General features: G+C 48.5%; 1 protein-coding gene across 1 annotated transcript in view; it reads left to right on the top strand.

Moving 5' to 3' along the window:
• Nucleotides 1–16,118, top strand: part of Col4a2 (collagen type IV alpha 2 chain) — a 137,755-nt gene that overhangs the window by 33,871 nt on the left and 87,766 nt on the right. The window contains exon 4 of the mRNA XM_005366318.3: nucleotides 6,621–6,701. Coding sequence (XP_005366375.1) covers nucleotides 6,621–6,701 — 81 coding nt within the window. The remainder of the gene's footprint in view (nucleotides 1–6,620; nucleotides 6,702–16,118) is intronic.

Genomic DNA, 16,118 nt, shown 5'->3' with positions numbered 1-16,118 from the left:
TGGAATTATTTCCTTAATTTCTAAAGCTGCATGTGCGGAAATGGCTTATACTTCCTGTTTTGATAAACTAATAGAAATGTACTGGGAACCTTGTTCCCAAGTTGGCTTTCTCCCCTTCGTTGGCCTGCTGGTGGGTTAAAGAAGTCTGTAAAACGCTCAGCTTGACTGGACTTGTGACAGAACAAAGACTTGTATAGATTTTGCTGCCCACAAATGGGAACCATATTACCTTCGACAGCAAGACTTACCTCTGGTGTGGCTTAGAGTCAGTTATTCAAAGACGCCTCTGCGGGGGAGGGTTGGGGTTAGAGGCTGGGGGTGACCGGTGCCGAAATATCTGCAAGTTCCTTTCAAAGCGATTCTTTTTGGCTGGAGGTACACCCGCTTAAAAGAACTTCCTTTGGACAAGATGTTTCTTGGAACGTGTGGAGGACAAAATATTCTTTGTTTTAGGACAGATGAGTTTTGTTCTTGGATCTTCATATAAATTTGAGTAATCATTCTTTATGCACAAGTTAAAAACAAGAGCCAAACTTTTTCCCCTTTCATTCACGTATGCCAGTGTCAGCTTTAGGTGACCCTCAAGTATGCAGGGACCTGGGTGCATTTGCATCCATTTATGTCCTTCCTGGGTGTGACTGGTCTGCACAAGTAGCTAGAGAGATTGTCTTCAGGCCTCTAAATCCTGTGTGTTCTGCTTTCTGGTATTCAAGTTATTATTCAAAGATACCTTTCAGTGTCCTGAACGTAAGTCCTGGCGTGTCTCTGGGAGGAGCAGTGCTGGGTGGCTTGCAGGACACTTGGGACCGAGCCCACCCTTTCTACCAGGCAAGGAGGAACCTGTCGTGGGACATGGTCCCTGGTGAAGGCAACATGATACTGTGTCTTGTCAGTGGCCCTGAGCCTCTGGAACTGGAGCCCGAGCCAGCTCACTGTGGGACCGGATGTGCCCTTAATCTCGCAGCTGCTAACACTCATCTCTGCCCTGCCCCCCGACACACACATTCCATTTATAGATGGCAGAGCCAGAGAGCCAACAGCTTGAGCTATGACTTTGGAGTCTGAGAGGAGCCTGGTTCAGGAAGCTGGAGCCTGCCTTTCCTTACAAGGTGTTATGACTTCTGGGTTCCCAGAAGCAAAGGGCTCATAACAACCCAGCCCGTGCATCCAGAATGGTGTAAGGGTACCCAGGATGAGAGTGATAAAGATGTGGATAGCCTTAGATTCTTTTCAGAAGTAATGGTATCAGCATTCAGAAAGACTTCAAAGGAAAAAATTTATATAAATTATATATATGCCATACTCTAGGCCTTTGCTTTGCTACCTGCTGCTCTGTGATCCAGGTCATTCCCAAATCCTGTAACTTAAAACCATGCAGCCATGCTGGCTACCAATTCAGGGTGGGATAAAGCTCAGCTGAGAGAGAGGAGCCCCAAAGGGCAGTATTTAAGAAGGAAAGGAAAGTCCCGTGTTACACTGATTGGAAATCCAGTGTCTGAGACCTGGGTTCCATGATTCTCCTAATTCCCCTAGGGGACAGGGGTCAGGGTCAGAAGGAGGAGTGAAGCAGTGTCCTAGGGTGGACAGGTTCAGGGTCCACTTGGCCAGGGACCACACTGAACCTGGAGGAGATTCTTCTGCTCCAGCGAAGGGACCACTCATTGATGAGGTCAGCCATGTTCGGACTGGTACGGCCATAGCTGGGCCCGTTCCTTTTGAGCTGGCCCTCTGGGCTCCTTTCCACACGATGTCTGCATGCAGCTTGGACTTGGAAATAATGTGAGGGAGGCGGGCTGTGGCCCGTCCTTTTATCTTTTTCTCTTTTTCATTTATTTATTTATTTATTTTTAAGACAGGGTTTCTCTGTGTAGCCGCGGCTGTCCTGGAGCTTGCTCTGTAGACCATACTGGCCTCACAAATCCACCTGCCTCATCTGCCCACCTGCCTTTGCCTCCCGAGTGCTGGGATTAAAGGCATGTGCCACCTCCGCACGACAGCTGTGGCTGTTCTTATCTGTGTTCCTGACTGGCTCCAAGTCCACACTCCACACTTAGGGTATCAGGGGCAGTGGGAGGACAGCTGTCATTTAGAGGTGACCTATTTGGTGACAATCCCTGTCTCTAATCTCAGCTCCATCCTCCTCAGCCTTACCCCGCAATTCACCACTGTGCCACTTGGCTTTCCAGTGGCTGTGGAGCTCTGCTCGCCTCCTAGCTGTCCACATGGTCTGTCCTGGCAACCGCTTGCAGGAATTAGCCGCACTTCATGCCTCCTGTGGGTGCAGCTGGTCTCCTGCACGTCTGCTATGGAAGCTCCGTGCAGTGCTGTCTCATGGCTCCAGGCTTGACATTGCTTCCGCATTGCTGAGGCTCCACAATACAGTGTACATCCAAAGCTGATGAGGAGTGGATATTCGTGTCCCCTCCCCTCCCCTGACAGTTATGTCCAGTCTTCTGCCATGTTGGCAGGGCTGGGATCCTAGATGGAACTCAGTGTCCAGTGTGGCAGGTGTTGGGATTGCTAGCGTGATTTCTTCAGGAAGGAGTTGATGATTGGCGTCTCTAACTCTTGTTGAGTTTGGAAGGGGGGCCCACAGACGGATGCTGCAAGGTAGTCTCCATACGGTGAGCACAGGGACAAGTGCCAAGAGGTACGGTTATACCCAACACCTGCTTGTTACTGGCTCAGTCTCCAGCTACCTTCTTCCTCAAAACATGTACCAGAATTTAAACGATGTGGATTTAGGCACTGATGTGTTTATTTTGCCAATCTTCTCTAGTTACTCACATACCATGAAGGCAAGGACTGTGTGCAATATGTCCACTTTACAGCAGAGCCCAGCACAGTCCAAAGTCCAAAGTCAGTGTTTAGCAAAGGATGAGACAGCGGGTGCTCTGTCTGAGTGCGTGCCTCGGAGAGCAAGGGTGCGTAAGTGCAAGTGAGAAGTTTGTGACTGCACATGCGTGTATAAGTGTGAGTGTGCATGAGTGTGTAAGTGTGAAAGTCTATGAGAGAGTCAGTCAGTGGGTGAGTGCGGAGTGAGTGACCTGGTCAAGGGAAAGCTAGTGATTGGCTCCAGCCACCCGTGCAGCGAGCGTCCAGATAATTTGCAGCTGGAGGGCCAGATACTCTCGCGAGGTTCAACCAGCCCACGACACAGGCTCCTTACTGGTCCCAGGATCTCACGGGAGGAGCGACTTCACAGTAGACACAAGCACATGAGGCTGGTGGCTCAGGATCTCGTGGCCACTTCTGTGGCTTCGCCAGTGTCACTACAACCCTCTCTCCAGAACCACGCGTCATGTTCACCCTGGGATTAAGACAGTCCACTAAGCAGAGTGTCCGCTCACCCAAATGGATGTGTGCAGTCACACCACATGGTGAGCATGTGGGAGCCCCACCCCAGGAACTCCATCTTAGCAGTGTATTGGCCAGGTACTCCTGGGACCCTTGTTTAACCTGTGATTGTAAGGGGGGAATACAAAGATCTTAAAGAGGACTCAAAAGGCTACACAGGGGGGAACTCACTCTTGTGAAGGTGGAAATAAAGTTCAAGATGGTCTCCACCCCTGAGGTGGTGAGCAGGCTCCCAAGATGGTCAAGTGGGAAGAACCCACCATTTTTATTAAGTACTTGGTAACAATTAGGATGACAATTTGACCTTGAATAGTGCTGAGCTGTGGATTAAAGAATCCGATTCAAAGCGGAGAGTGGCGGGGCTTGTGTAAGCTTTCGGCGTTCCTGCTGAGGTGTAGGGAAAGGTGTCAAGGCACATAGCCCTGTGTGAGCTTTCTGCGTTCCTGCTGCGGTGTAGGGAAAGGTGTCCAGGCACATAGCCCTGTGTGAGCTTTCGGCGTTCCTGCTGCGGTGTAGGGAAAGGTGTCAAGGCACATAGCCCTGTGTAAGCTTTCGGCGTTCCTGCTGCGGTGTAGGGAAAGGTGTCCAGGCACAGAGCCTACACAGAGGCTCTCCTCTTTCTCATCCACGGTCTCAGGAAGGCATTCATATCTTGAGAATGTTCCAGAGTTCTACTTCCTGTTAGGAGAATGCAGTAGTTTGGTCCTAAGACGTGTCCGGTCTGTAAGAGTCTGTCTGGAGTACATGCCCTGCCCCAGTGTGTCAATATTTCTGTTTGTCCTAGAGACCCAACACTCCACTCGATGTCTTGAGGGCTCTTGTAGATGCTGGAATTCACAAGAGAACCCCTGAAGGGCAGGTGAGGGGGCTGGAAAGGCCATGGCAAACTGGTCTGGTGTCTAAGGGGCCGCCTCCCAGTACTGTGTTTGGTTCTCACCGCATGAGACAGGGTGCCCCAGCTGGTGTTGCTCATTTCTACAGTTCAATCCAGGGGTTAATTCAACCCTAACCCTCAGACCAGAGAACCCATTGGATCAATTTCAAACCTTTAAGATCATTTCAGCCATTGATTTATATTTAGGGATTTGGCAAGTGGCTCTAAAATCAAAATTAAAAACACTGTGTGAAACACCAGATCAAGAGTATGAGCACAGGTTTGTCCCTTTCGCACTGATGACTTCCCGATGCTTTCTGAACAGCTACTGGGTGAATTATAGGTAAATGCAGCACAGCTGCCAAGGTATCTGCCTGGTCAGATCATAGTCACACATAATAAGACGTGAGTGGGGTGGCCCATCCAGATGCGTGCCTCGGTACCCAGGGCCTTCTAGGAAACCCACACTTCAATATGTACCTTGTTTCTAGAAATCTCACCTTCAAAACCTGGACTTGAGGAGCCACAGTGTAGGTGTGCACCGAAGCCACAAAAAAAAAAAAAAAAAAAAAACCCTAGTAAAAACATAGATTTGTGTTTTAAAGGCATATAAGAATTGTATATACATTTACACTTACACCATGGACCTCCTGTTGTTTTATTGTCTCGAAAAGAGTTCTGGGGGGAATTGCTTTTTAAAAGATTTGAGAACGTTGGGCCTTTTCAGAGTTCATCAGACAGCAGATTAATTAGAGAATTATTATCAAGGTTGCAACCGCAGGGCTGTGGAGTGAGACCTCGGCTAGGAAATGCTCAGCCAACGAGAAAACCTTGTCTGGACAAAAAGAGCCTGAGGGCTTGCGGATCCCCAAGGTGGACTGTGGCCAGGTGGTGCTGAGTCAGATGCCTCCGGCGGCCTGCACACCCGGTGCGGTGTGCATGAAACCTGGACTCTGCAAGACCTGGGAAGGTCCGAAGTAGTACCCTTGGCATCTCCACAGGGAGACCGAGAAGAGTGGGAACACAGAGGGGGGCTTGTGTGCGGAGATTACATCTCCCAGTGACCCTTTGCTAAGTCTCTGAGGCTTAGCCCACAGTGAAATCTCAGCAGTGGGGCTGGTGAGATGGCTCATCAGGTAAAGGCACTGTCCGAGTCCAATCCTAGAAGGAGAGAGCCGATGCCCGCAAGCTGTGCACTGACTGCCCGGGACAATGCACAGGGACACAAGGATATATAAGTGTATCAAAAGCTTTAATTCTGTGGTTAAAACCTTTCGGCATTAGAGGAATACTGTCATCTGCTGGGCTCATGTGCATAAAGTTTGGCTGAGTGAATGGCAGAAGCCGTGTCTACCGTACACAATTACAGGGTCCCCTTAGGTAGAACTGCCTACATCTCGGCTCTGTGAGTTGGCTGGCATCAGACTGTGGCCAAGACAGAACAGACTGAGTTGTGTTGACTTCTGTCCTGCTCCAGCACGCAGAAGGGCTGTACCAACCCATCCGTAGGGGACTGTGGGGACCACAGCGGATGCTTGGCTAGTAAGAAGAGAAGAAAGGGAGTTGGGGTACTTGTCGTTTCCTGCGTCCTGTGGGCATGGTCTGAAAGGGAAGTCCAGGCTCCTAGCTGTGTGACCCAGGCTCCACCATCCAGAAGCCAGCAGCTAACCAGTCCAGCACTTAGGAAAGACTCATTCCTCAGTTTCTCCTCCTCACAGAGAGCCTGAAGAGGTAGGGGGGAGGGGGAAGAGGGGTGCACCTCAACTTTCCTGCCAATGCACCCCAGCTGAGTTGCAGGTGCTATTGGGGGTATTTGCGAGCTTTGCCTCCCCACAGGCACCTCCTTTTTTGCCTCATTGATATTCCAAGGTAGGAGTTGGGGTATCGTACCAACGCCTCTCCCACGGATCACTTGCCTTCAAAGTGTGTCCTGAATCTCCCCATATCACTGAGGATCTGCCTCCTGGGCCCTGGGATGGTGCTTCCCTGCCGAGCCCTGGGTCTGAGGAATGTTTCCTTTGACCCTCAAGCCTGGGTCCTGGCTCAGCGTCCAGAGTCAGTGGTTTCTTTTGTTGCCTGCAGAGTGTGCTGTGCCAGCAGCAAGCCCTGTGCACCTGGGAACTTCTGGGACTAGGCTGCACCTTTGCCTCACTCAGGGCAGCCCACGTGCCACAGTGGTGTGGGGTGTGGCCAGCAGTGAGACAGCTCGGGACAATGTGGTGGTTGGGGACCCTGTCCCTTCCATGCAGTTCTGCTGGGAACCCACAGATGTTCTAAGCTGGGCTTGTGCGCCATTTTGGATGGTGGCTCGACCTTAGAGTAGGAAGTACTCGCAACAGGATACAATGTGACTCATAAGTAAACTCTGTCTTGTGTCTGGTTTCCACAGGGGGTGAAGAAGCTAGATGTGCCCTGCGGAGGGAGAGACTGCAGCGGTGGCTGCCAGTGCTACCCCGAAAAAGGAGCACGGGTAAGTCACAACAGAGTCGGATAATATTTCTTGATGCTGTTTGAAGTGCCTTGAATTGTCTGGTTTGATAACACTTTACTATGATACAGTACAACTGGTCCCCTTACATCGTGCAGTAAGTCACACTTCTTTCCAATTTCTTTTGGTGATTGATATAGGCAAGCACAGACGTCCCTAGGTAGCGGGGGGAGCTTAGCTCCAGAGACCCTAGGGACCACAACCCTAGAACGCTCAAGTTCCTTATATAAAAAGCCTGTGACCTAGGCTTGCCCTCCCTTGTGGTGAAGTCTAAGGATTATTGCAACAATGTATGCAAGCGTAAGACAATCACATGACTTATGTGATTTTAGGGAAGAATGTTGTGCAGGCACCATTGTTTGGTTTTTAAGATTAATTTGTGTATATGTGATTAATACAGTGATATTGTAGACTCATGTTTTACATATGCAAGTATTTTATAAACATATTGCATTATATGAAGAAAAGCATGGTTGCCCAGTCATACAGTGTGGGTGTGTGTAAACTTGAGAGCTTTGGGAATTGCACTAGGGAAAGGAATCCTATGAAACCACTCATGCCCTGAGTGTACTTGATGAGGGTTATTTCAACAAGTAAGGAGAAGGTCACCGAGTGATTGCCATGGCACCCAGTAGGCAGTGGGTTTAGTGTCTTCCTTCAGTCTTCAGGTGGTTGCTTTTGCTCTGTTTCCTTTAAAACTGATAGTTCGTTTTTAGGATTACTTTTATATTTTTTGTTTTATGTGTAAGAATGTTTACATGTATGTGTGTATGTGTACTACCTGTGTGCAGTGCTCACAGAGGCCAGAAGAGGGCATCACATCTCCCAGAATTGTGGTTACAGACAGTTGTGAGCCAAAACATTTGGGCTAGGACTAAATCCTGGGTCCTCTATAAGAGCATAAGGTGTTATAGCTGATAAGCTATATTAAGATAAGCTAATGCATTTTTTAAAAAGGTATGTGTGTATCCTATTCTTCATTAGGCAAAGTATATTTTTTTGACAATATCATAACTTGCCCACAATGTGCTATGACCACACACTCCCCAGATTGTTAATTCTTAAAATCTTATAAGATGTAATTAAATTATATTTCATTTTTTTAAAGGGAGTATCTTTTCACTGGGGTGAAGTTCAGTGTTGGATCATTTGCTGAGCATACACAGGTCCTAGGCTTGGGCCCCCAGCCAGCTTGCATGCATGGGGCTGTGAGGGGTGGTGCTCCACAGGGCCACCCTACATCTACCACATCCCTCACCTTTGCTTCGCCAGTGCAGCTGGATAGCAACCAGGAATGCTTGTCGCTTGTCCTACGATTGTCAATCACAATGGCTTTTGATTCCCCAGTGACTTTCACCCAGGTCCATCCCCAAGTCAGCATTTAGGGTGTTCCCGTCCTCTTCTGCAATGTGGCCCTTGTGGTTGGGGCACACACCAATTCCATATTGCATCTCCCCTCCTGTGCCCCCTCCACAAGTTTCAGCAGAAGGTATTAATGACTCATTTTTTAGATGTGATGGTCTTTGCTGACTTGATCAATTGATCAATGTGTCGGTGACAGGTCATAGCTGAAGGCCCCATGTTCTACGCAGTGTGCACAAGAAGCCCCAGTTCTGAATGTGGAGATGCTTAGCTTACATCAATGGTTTCTTGACTTAAACCGAGTGTACCTTTTAGGGACTGTTAGCTAAAGCTCATTTGTCAACATTTCAAAAGAACAGACATATATAGTAGACAGAGATATGTGCCCTTTTTGTTTAGTTTGTTTATTATGAGACAGAGTCTCACTGTGTATTCCTGGCTGGCCTGGAACTCTCTATGTAGACCAGGATGGCCTTGAACTCATAGAGATCCTCCTGTCTCTTCCTTCCCAGTACTAGAATTAAAGATGTGCACCACCACACCCAGCCTTATTTTGTAATATTTAAAATCCTCCCAGGCCCATGCTCTAGATTTTACCAAGGATGAGGTGATCTAAGAATGATGAGGCGTGCCCCAGTACAGGTTCCCCAGGCCAGGAACAGGCTCCCTGAGCTCGGACTGACTTATGTAGACACACAGCTGATCAACAAGTGTTGTGCAGAAATCTAGAGAGCTGCTCATAAATCTCCAGAACCAACCAAGGGAGATGAAGTTACACCCCAGGAGGACACTGCTTTCTGCCTCCTGGGATAAGCCAGCCAGAGTCTGAGACCAAGGAGCTGCTCCTGCTTGGCGTTCCTCATGTGCTGTGATTATCTAGAGCAGAGCCCGTAGAGAAAGGTTTGCACGGTGCCCCTCTGAGGTCTTTGTCCTCCCTAGAGACCACTGTCACTGTCTGAGCAGAGACTGCATGGCAGTGTGCACTTGTGTTCCACACAAGCTCCTCTGAGAGGTTCCAGGAAGGAATCGCTAAGGATTCCTGTAATTTAGGGATGTCCACACCACAGCTACCGAGGGCTTCTCATTTCCCAGCGTCCCTCACTAAGTAAGCACCTGGGTCTGGTTTAGCCGTGGCCACATAAAGTGACAAGCTGACTCTTCCCTTAACTTGGCACGTCTGGTCATCAGAGCTTAGGCTGGGATGGCTTTCTTGTCATGGTTAAGACTGAGGAAATGATGCTCACCACAGGGCTTCACCTCAGTGTTGCCCTCTCAGGCTCAGGTGGCCAGTCACATGGCAGGGCACACTCCCATGCTTGGTTCTAACTAGATTCTATCTCATACTTATACCTGTGAGGGGATAGAAGGTACCAGAGAACTTCGGGCAGGCTCAGTTAGCACACAAGATATTAATGGAGTGTATCACATACATCACAGAATAAAGCAGAGCCAGCAGGGAAACTGGTAATGATACTATGTGTGTCGCCAAAGATGTCACTGGGCACTTCACCAAGGATATTTCCTTCCCCGGGCCAGCTGAGTGTGTTCACCACAAATGATGAAGATTTAGAATCTGTTTCCATATTATAAATCAGGTGTATGCACGCAGACAGGACCTTCATAACATAGTCACCCGTACATATATCTGCAGAAAGCAAGGCTATTTCTGTACTGCTTTGGGTTCAATAATATTTTTCTTAAATAATGTAATTGTAAAAATAGCATTAGGGTGGAGTCTGCTGTCCAGAGAGCCTGTGCATGGTGTGTTCTTTCCCACAGTTTCCCCTGGGGTCACTTACCATATATTTCCCCACGGTGCTACTGTAGCCGCCACACAGCCTCCCTGCAGACTGTGCTCCTCTGACTCGACCTTATATGGACATGGCACCCTCGTTTCTGTGTTCTCACCATGGTGACAGCCAACAGCAGAAACGCTGTCACTGGATAACTTTTGGGCTCCAAGGAGAAATCACAAACGCGTGGTGGTCCAGTTCCAAGAGCACGCTCGAGTTACAAAGTGAATGGGCTTGTCTAAAATGCATAGAACACAATTCTCCACCCTCTGTTCTGAGCTGCAGGGAGGGAGTCATTGCTTCCGGCAGGCAGAGCCACCAACCTCTAGAAAATTCCGTGGTAGAGAAGGGCAGGAACTGCAGCGGAGCCCTCTGTCCCGCCTCACTCCCTGGTCAGAACGGGATCTAACCTTCCTCTTCCTGTGAATTACGGCACATAGAGCTCTAACAGATGGTTTAAGACCTCCTAACCTGTCCTTTCTCCTCACACACCATGAAGCCAGAGGCGGCTTAGTAGGAAACGCGGAGCAAATCCCATCACAGAATGTTGTCCAAAGCCAGTGTCACCGTGGTAAAGACAGCTTGGCTGTGCTCCTTGACCCTTCAGAGTTGGTCCAAAGCAGTGGTTCTCAACCTTCCTAATGCTGTGACCCTTTAATACCTCGTGTTGTGGTGACCCCAACTATAAAACTGTTTTCATTGCTCCTTCATAACTGTAATTTTGCTACTGTTATGAGTTGTAATGTAGGTATTTTTGGAGATAGAGGCTTGTTGATAGGGGGAGGGGGATTGTGACCCACAGGTTGAGAATCACTTTCTCAGTGAGGTCAATTTTAGTTTGTTTTTTAGTTAGCCAGTTTTTTAGTTATCCTCTAACGTGTAATGTTTGACTATGAGTTCTGATCAACTCATTACTTCAATTTAATTTTTTTTTAATTTTTAAAATTTTGCTATCATGTGTGCATGCTGTAGAGGTGATGCTCAAGGCCACAAGGAATGCCTTCCTGCTACAGTTTTCATCCTAAGACTCTCCCACCACAGCTGTGGGGCCCGGTTATGGGATCAAAGAGTTCTTAACCTTCCGGGACTCTGTGAATCTAGCAGTGCAAGTCCAAGTGAGAGAACTTGGGAAAAATGAAGGAAATAGTGTCTGGTTTGGGGAGTGTAGGCCTTTAGTCCCAGCAGAGGCCTGTGGCTCTCTGAGTTCGAAACCAGCCTGGTCTACATAGTGAGTTCCAGGCCAGCCAGAGCTACACAGTGAGACTCGGGCTTAAAAGAAAAGAAGCGCAGTGGGGAGGAAAATCTTGTCATTGGGTCTTTGCCGCTGTTTGCTGAGGAGCAGAGACCCTGAGATGATAAAAAAAAAAAAAACAACTCGGATCAGGAACAGAAAGGACAGCAACTATGGCAGCTGGGAGCATCCAGTCATTGGCAAGGTCTTCTCTCTGAGTGAGCTGGACTGTGACCAATGCCATCCTCTGATAGGCTGATTTGGCACTCTCGACATACCCAGCAGAAGTCACCTGTTAGTCACCACAGGAAAGGACAAAATATAGTCACTATGACGTGTGTCTACCATGTCTATCACCCACTGCAGAAACCAGAGTTGATATTACTAGGACAATGAAGCTCAGGCATCTGATATCCCTAAGTACAGGTTTTTGTGGGGACCAGATATGGATCAGGGCCATGTTCCCTTAAAGAGCATAAGGCACTGGGCATTGAGAAATCACTAGGAAGAGCCCCAGCTTCCGCTGCCTGTGGGATTCTATACTTAGCACTCATAAGATCCCTCTCCAGCCTTTGTCTAGGAGCAAGGGGCTTCCTCAGTGAGCAGCAGATGGTGTCCCCAATGCCAAAGGGTGTTGGGTGTGTCTTGCGGATAAAGTCCAGGTGCCCACAGGGACCCTGAGAGCAGGACAGTCGGGGAAATGACATTGGAAGGAGAAGAGGAAGCCTTCCCATGCCCATGGATGTGACAATCCCTAGGGCACTGCCTGAAGGAAGCTGCTTAGCTGATCCAGGGTCCCAGCCTTTGAAGGGAAGCAGTTGAGTCCAGCATTTTAGGCTCCTTTCAAATCTAGGTCTAGTTTGAGTCTAAGAAAAGCTGGGAAAACCTGGAAGCTGCCTCCAACACAGGGAATGGGTCACATGCAGCAGTCACTGGCCAGCAGCATGCGAGGCATCTGTCCGCTCAACGAATGCTTATTGCACACCCATCATGGGTCAGGCAACACCAAGGGACCAAAACACCCAAGCACACAGAGCAGTCCGTGTCCCCTCATGTACCAGTGTTCACATTCCTGAAATGTGGACTCTTGCAAAGCATTTCCATCTAACGTGTTCAGGCAGCAGTGTTCAGGCGGTGGTGTGAACAATGGACGGTCTCTTGAGCTGGCAAGGCAAATGTTAGATTTTACTTTAATTGATAAATTCAAGTGAAAGAGATGTGCAGACCTAGGAAGTTTGAGGGCCACCTTTGTCCTTCATGTCAATTTGGGCAAGGGAAGGATGGGAGGAGGATCCAGGGGAGTGAGAGACAATGAACTTGGTCATTGTGTAAGACTATCCTAGGTAGTAAATCCTGGGTGAGAACGGAACAAGAGAAAGCTGGAGTATCCTGGGCATTGGACCGGAATTTGTGATCTGTTGAGCTCATATCTTTACAAAAAGATGTGATTGCAAAACCAAATAGGCCAGTAAAATGCTAACCCATAGACTTGTCAATGAGATCATAAAGGAAATCTGGGGGGCTGCAGGGCCTCTCTTCAAGGCCTCTTTTTTTAAAATGTCCATTGGTGTTCTCCCTGCATGTATGTCTGTGTGAGGGTGTAGGGTCCCCTAGAACTGGAATAATAGACAGCTGTGAGCTACCATGTAGGTGCTAAGAATTGAACCCAGGTTCTCTGGAAGAGCCGGCAGTGCTTTTAACCACTGAACCATCTCTCCAGCTCCTCTCCAAGGCCTCTTAGGAACATCAATCTTCTTCCTTTTCCAACATGAGGCTCCATGTGTCTGTGTAATGAGACCCCTGCCTGTCAAGTGGCTTCCATACAGGTAACCCTGTAATCTAACCACCAGCAGCACACAGGGACTTTTGAGCAATAGGGCTTGTGGAGAGATGTTGAGATGAACTAATCTTGCTACAAGGGAAGGCCACTGTTTCAAATAATCCACTCTACTGCATAAATATGACAATATTTAATGTCAGAAGATGATGGAAACACTATCCAGGATTTGATAGCCAAGAAAGGCTGGCATGGAGCTCCATCTCAAAGGAAAAAACACAGCCAGGCATGGTGGCACACACTTGTAATCCCAGCATCAGGAGATGGAGGCAAGAGAAACAAGAGTTCAAGGTCAGCATGGGCTAAAAGAAGAAAAAAATACATTGCTAAAAGAGAAAATGTTGACACAGCTTCTCTGAGCAGAGTCACAGAACAGCACTGTGGGAAAAATGCAGTGGATGATAGACAGCGTGTTCAGAAGCAGGAGGTGGCTGAGTAACAGCTCACGCCTAGCACATACATGGTTCAATTATCCTCCCCCCCCCCACACACACACAGAAAAAAAAAATGTATCTTCCTTATCCTTGAAGCCATCATCTCTTGACCTGGACCATGATAAGCTTTACTCTAGATTTTGCTCCTACCAACAAAATGCATTAATAAAGGGAAATGGGGCAATCTTTGGTGAAGTGCATTGGCCATAACAGACGTCATTCACATCATGGCTGTTTGCTGTAGCAGCTAAGCCAGTGCCTGTTAAACAGCAGACTGGTGACAACCCAGGGCAAAGACGAGGCAGTGTGCAGTGGCAGACAGATGAGGTGGGGGTTGTTCTCAGGAACTGCGGTGTTTCTGTGTGCTGTTTACACCCCCCTCTTTCTGATGAACTCTGTATGCTCATATATCCTGAAAATACATGAGCAGCACTTTTCTCGTGATGAAAACTTAAATATCTTGACTCCTGGCACTGCTAAGGCGAGAAAGCCGCTCCAGAGCCGAGCCCACTCCACATCCTTCCTGAGCCCTACAGCCCTGGAGATCCAGAGAGAGCCACAAGCCAACCCTAGAGAAGGAATTTTCTAGCTCAGAGGAGGCAGCAAAGTGGAGAGAGAAATTAAAACCCTTTTGTTGCCTGGTTCCTGGTAGTAGATGTTTTCTGAAAAACAGGGTAGAATATAGACATTGATTTAGATGTTCTAAGGCATAGAAATGAGCCAGTAGCATGCACGGGTGGAGAAGGCCCCTCTGAGAGTTCACAGCACTCTTCCACAGGGACTCATCCCTGTGACCCACGAACTAAGAAGAGCAGCACAGTGACAGCTGGCATCCACCGGTTCCCACAGACTGTTGTAAAAGGAAGCCTCTTGTCAGACAAGAGCTCTGGCCTCAGACAGCTTCCCTTCCCCGCCTCTCGATGGAATGTTTTGACAAGCTGGGCATTAAGGCATTTTCCCAAGGGCATTCAAGCATTCTTCACTCCTGCCCGGGGAGGCAGGCTGCTGTCAAGGTCATTTGTTTCTTTTCTACACTTCTAGTTCACGTTTAACAATTACAGGATTTCTAAAAAGCCCAAAGTTGTGGGAAGATGTTGTGAGGTGTTGTATGTACCTTCTGTGGCTTTATGTCCCTCAGGCAGCAGCTGACATGGTTGGGTCTGAGCATGGAAGGGGTGACACCGTGTGTCTGCCAGTCCAGTTGGCCACAGAGGCCTTTCAGAGTCATCTGTGCAAGGCTCCAGGTGCACATCTGTGGCTGGGTTTCTGTCCGGTGTCTGCAGTACTAAAGAGAAGCTAGGAGTGTGTGCAGTTACAAAGTTACTCTTCTTGTTTTCCTTTAGATACATTAAAACAATAACCAGGGGAAACTATGGCAGGAATGACCCAACCACACAATTCTTTATGCTTTCCTTTCCCAGGGGCCTTTTTAACTGGCTCTTCCTCCGTGCACACACACAATGGGTAATGGGAAACAGGAAATAAGACCCTGTCCTAGATTCTCCATTTTTACCACAGCGATAATTACTTTCTTCAGTATCCCAAGGGTTAGGAGGCCACATCCATCTTATGTTTGTCTTTGGCATCGGGGCAGATACTAAATTAATTTATTGTTGATGGTCTTGGTCATTTTGGAATCGTCCTGAGACGCTGCTCAACCTGTGGCCCTGGACCGCCTTCAGTGCTCAGCCTGCTGGCAACCCCACCCAGGCTATGTCGCTGTAGGGAAGACAAGCCGCCATTCAAGTGACCAGATGTCTGACTCATTCGGGAAGGACAAAACAGCCTTCCAAAGGCCACATGTCCCCACTGATTAGAAAGATCAAAATATCCCTGTCCCTTGCCTCCGTGTCCAGCCCAGACACTGACGTTCTAGAAAGGATACAGAAATAGCCCCTCTGGAAAGTCTGCACAGGCCACATTAATTGGCCAGTTTCCCCCTTCGCACAGTGAAGGCAGAGAAAACACACTCCCTATAGGACAAAAGTTTACATTTCTCAAGTGCTATCAGGAAGGTGCGTCCTAAAGGTTTGGGGCCCCAGTGGAAGAGAAAAAGGGAAAGAGAGGAATGGAAGTGATTCGTGCAGAGTGGATGAGGGTCCACGCTCTCCAGGGCTCCTTACAGTGTCAGCGCTGGGTTTTCTCAACTGTTGTCTTTGGGGGACACAGATCTGATCTTCAAATCTAATGTCTGTCTTAAACAAAGAAACAGATGTGCTGAGATTGGATTCTCCGTAAGGAAAAAGGAGAACACTGGGGCAGTCCAGGCACTGCGTGGGAATAATTGCATCTAAAAAGATGTGTGTTATATGGCAACCACAGCATTCTTAAGGGCTTGTCAGAGAGCTTTAGATTTCTGACTGCATCCTAGCCAGAGATCTCTTGGGTTTGAAGAAAAGGGCTGTGTGTGCCTTAGCGCCAGTGATGCACACTGGGTCACCACGAAACTCCCAGAGCCCTCCCAGAAGAAGCTGCTCTTTGTTGATGTGTTGTTTCGAGGCTTCTCTTTTCAACCCAGCTTGTGGGATTAGCAGAGCCTATTTACCGGGGAGGATACAGCAGTCCCAGAGGGCAAGCTGCAGGAGCCCTGGGGTCTACTGTGCCTCAAGCTGTATCTACCAATCCCACACTCAGGAGGCAGAGGCAGGCAGATCTCTGTGAGTTCAAGGCTGGCCTGATCTATGTAGTTCCAGGACAGCCAGGGCTCCCCAGAGAGACCCTGGAGAGAGAGAGAGAGAGAGA

This window comes from Microtus ochrogaster, unplaced genomic scaffold (assembly GCF_000317375.1).
Source record: "Microtus ochrogaster isolate Prairie Vole_2 unplaced genomic scaffold, MicOch1.0 UNK7, whole genome shotgun sequence".
NCBI classification, from domain to species: Eukaryota; Metazoa; Chordata; class Mammalia; order Rodentia; family Cricetidae; genus Microtus; species Microtus ochrogaster.
Note: the sequence above shows the minus strand (reverse complement) of the source record. Positions and strands in the feature narration are given on the sequence as shown.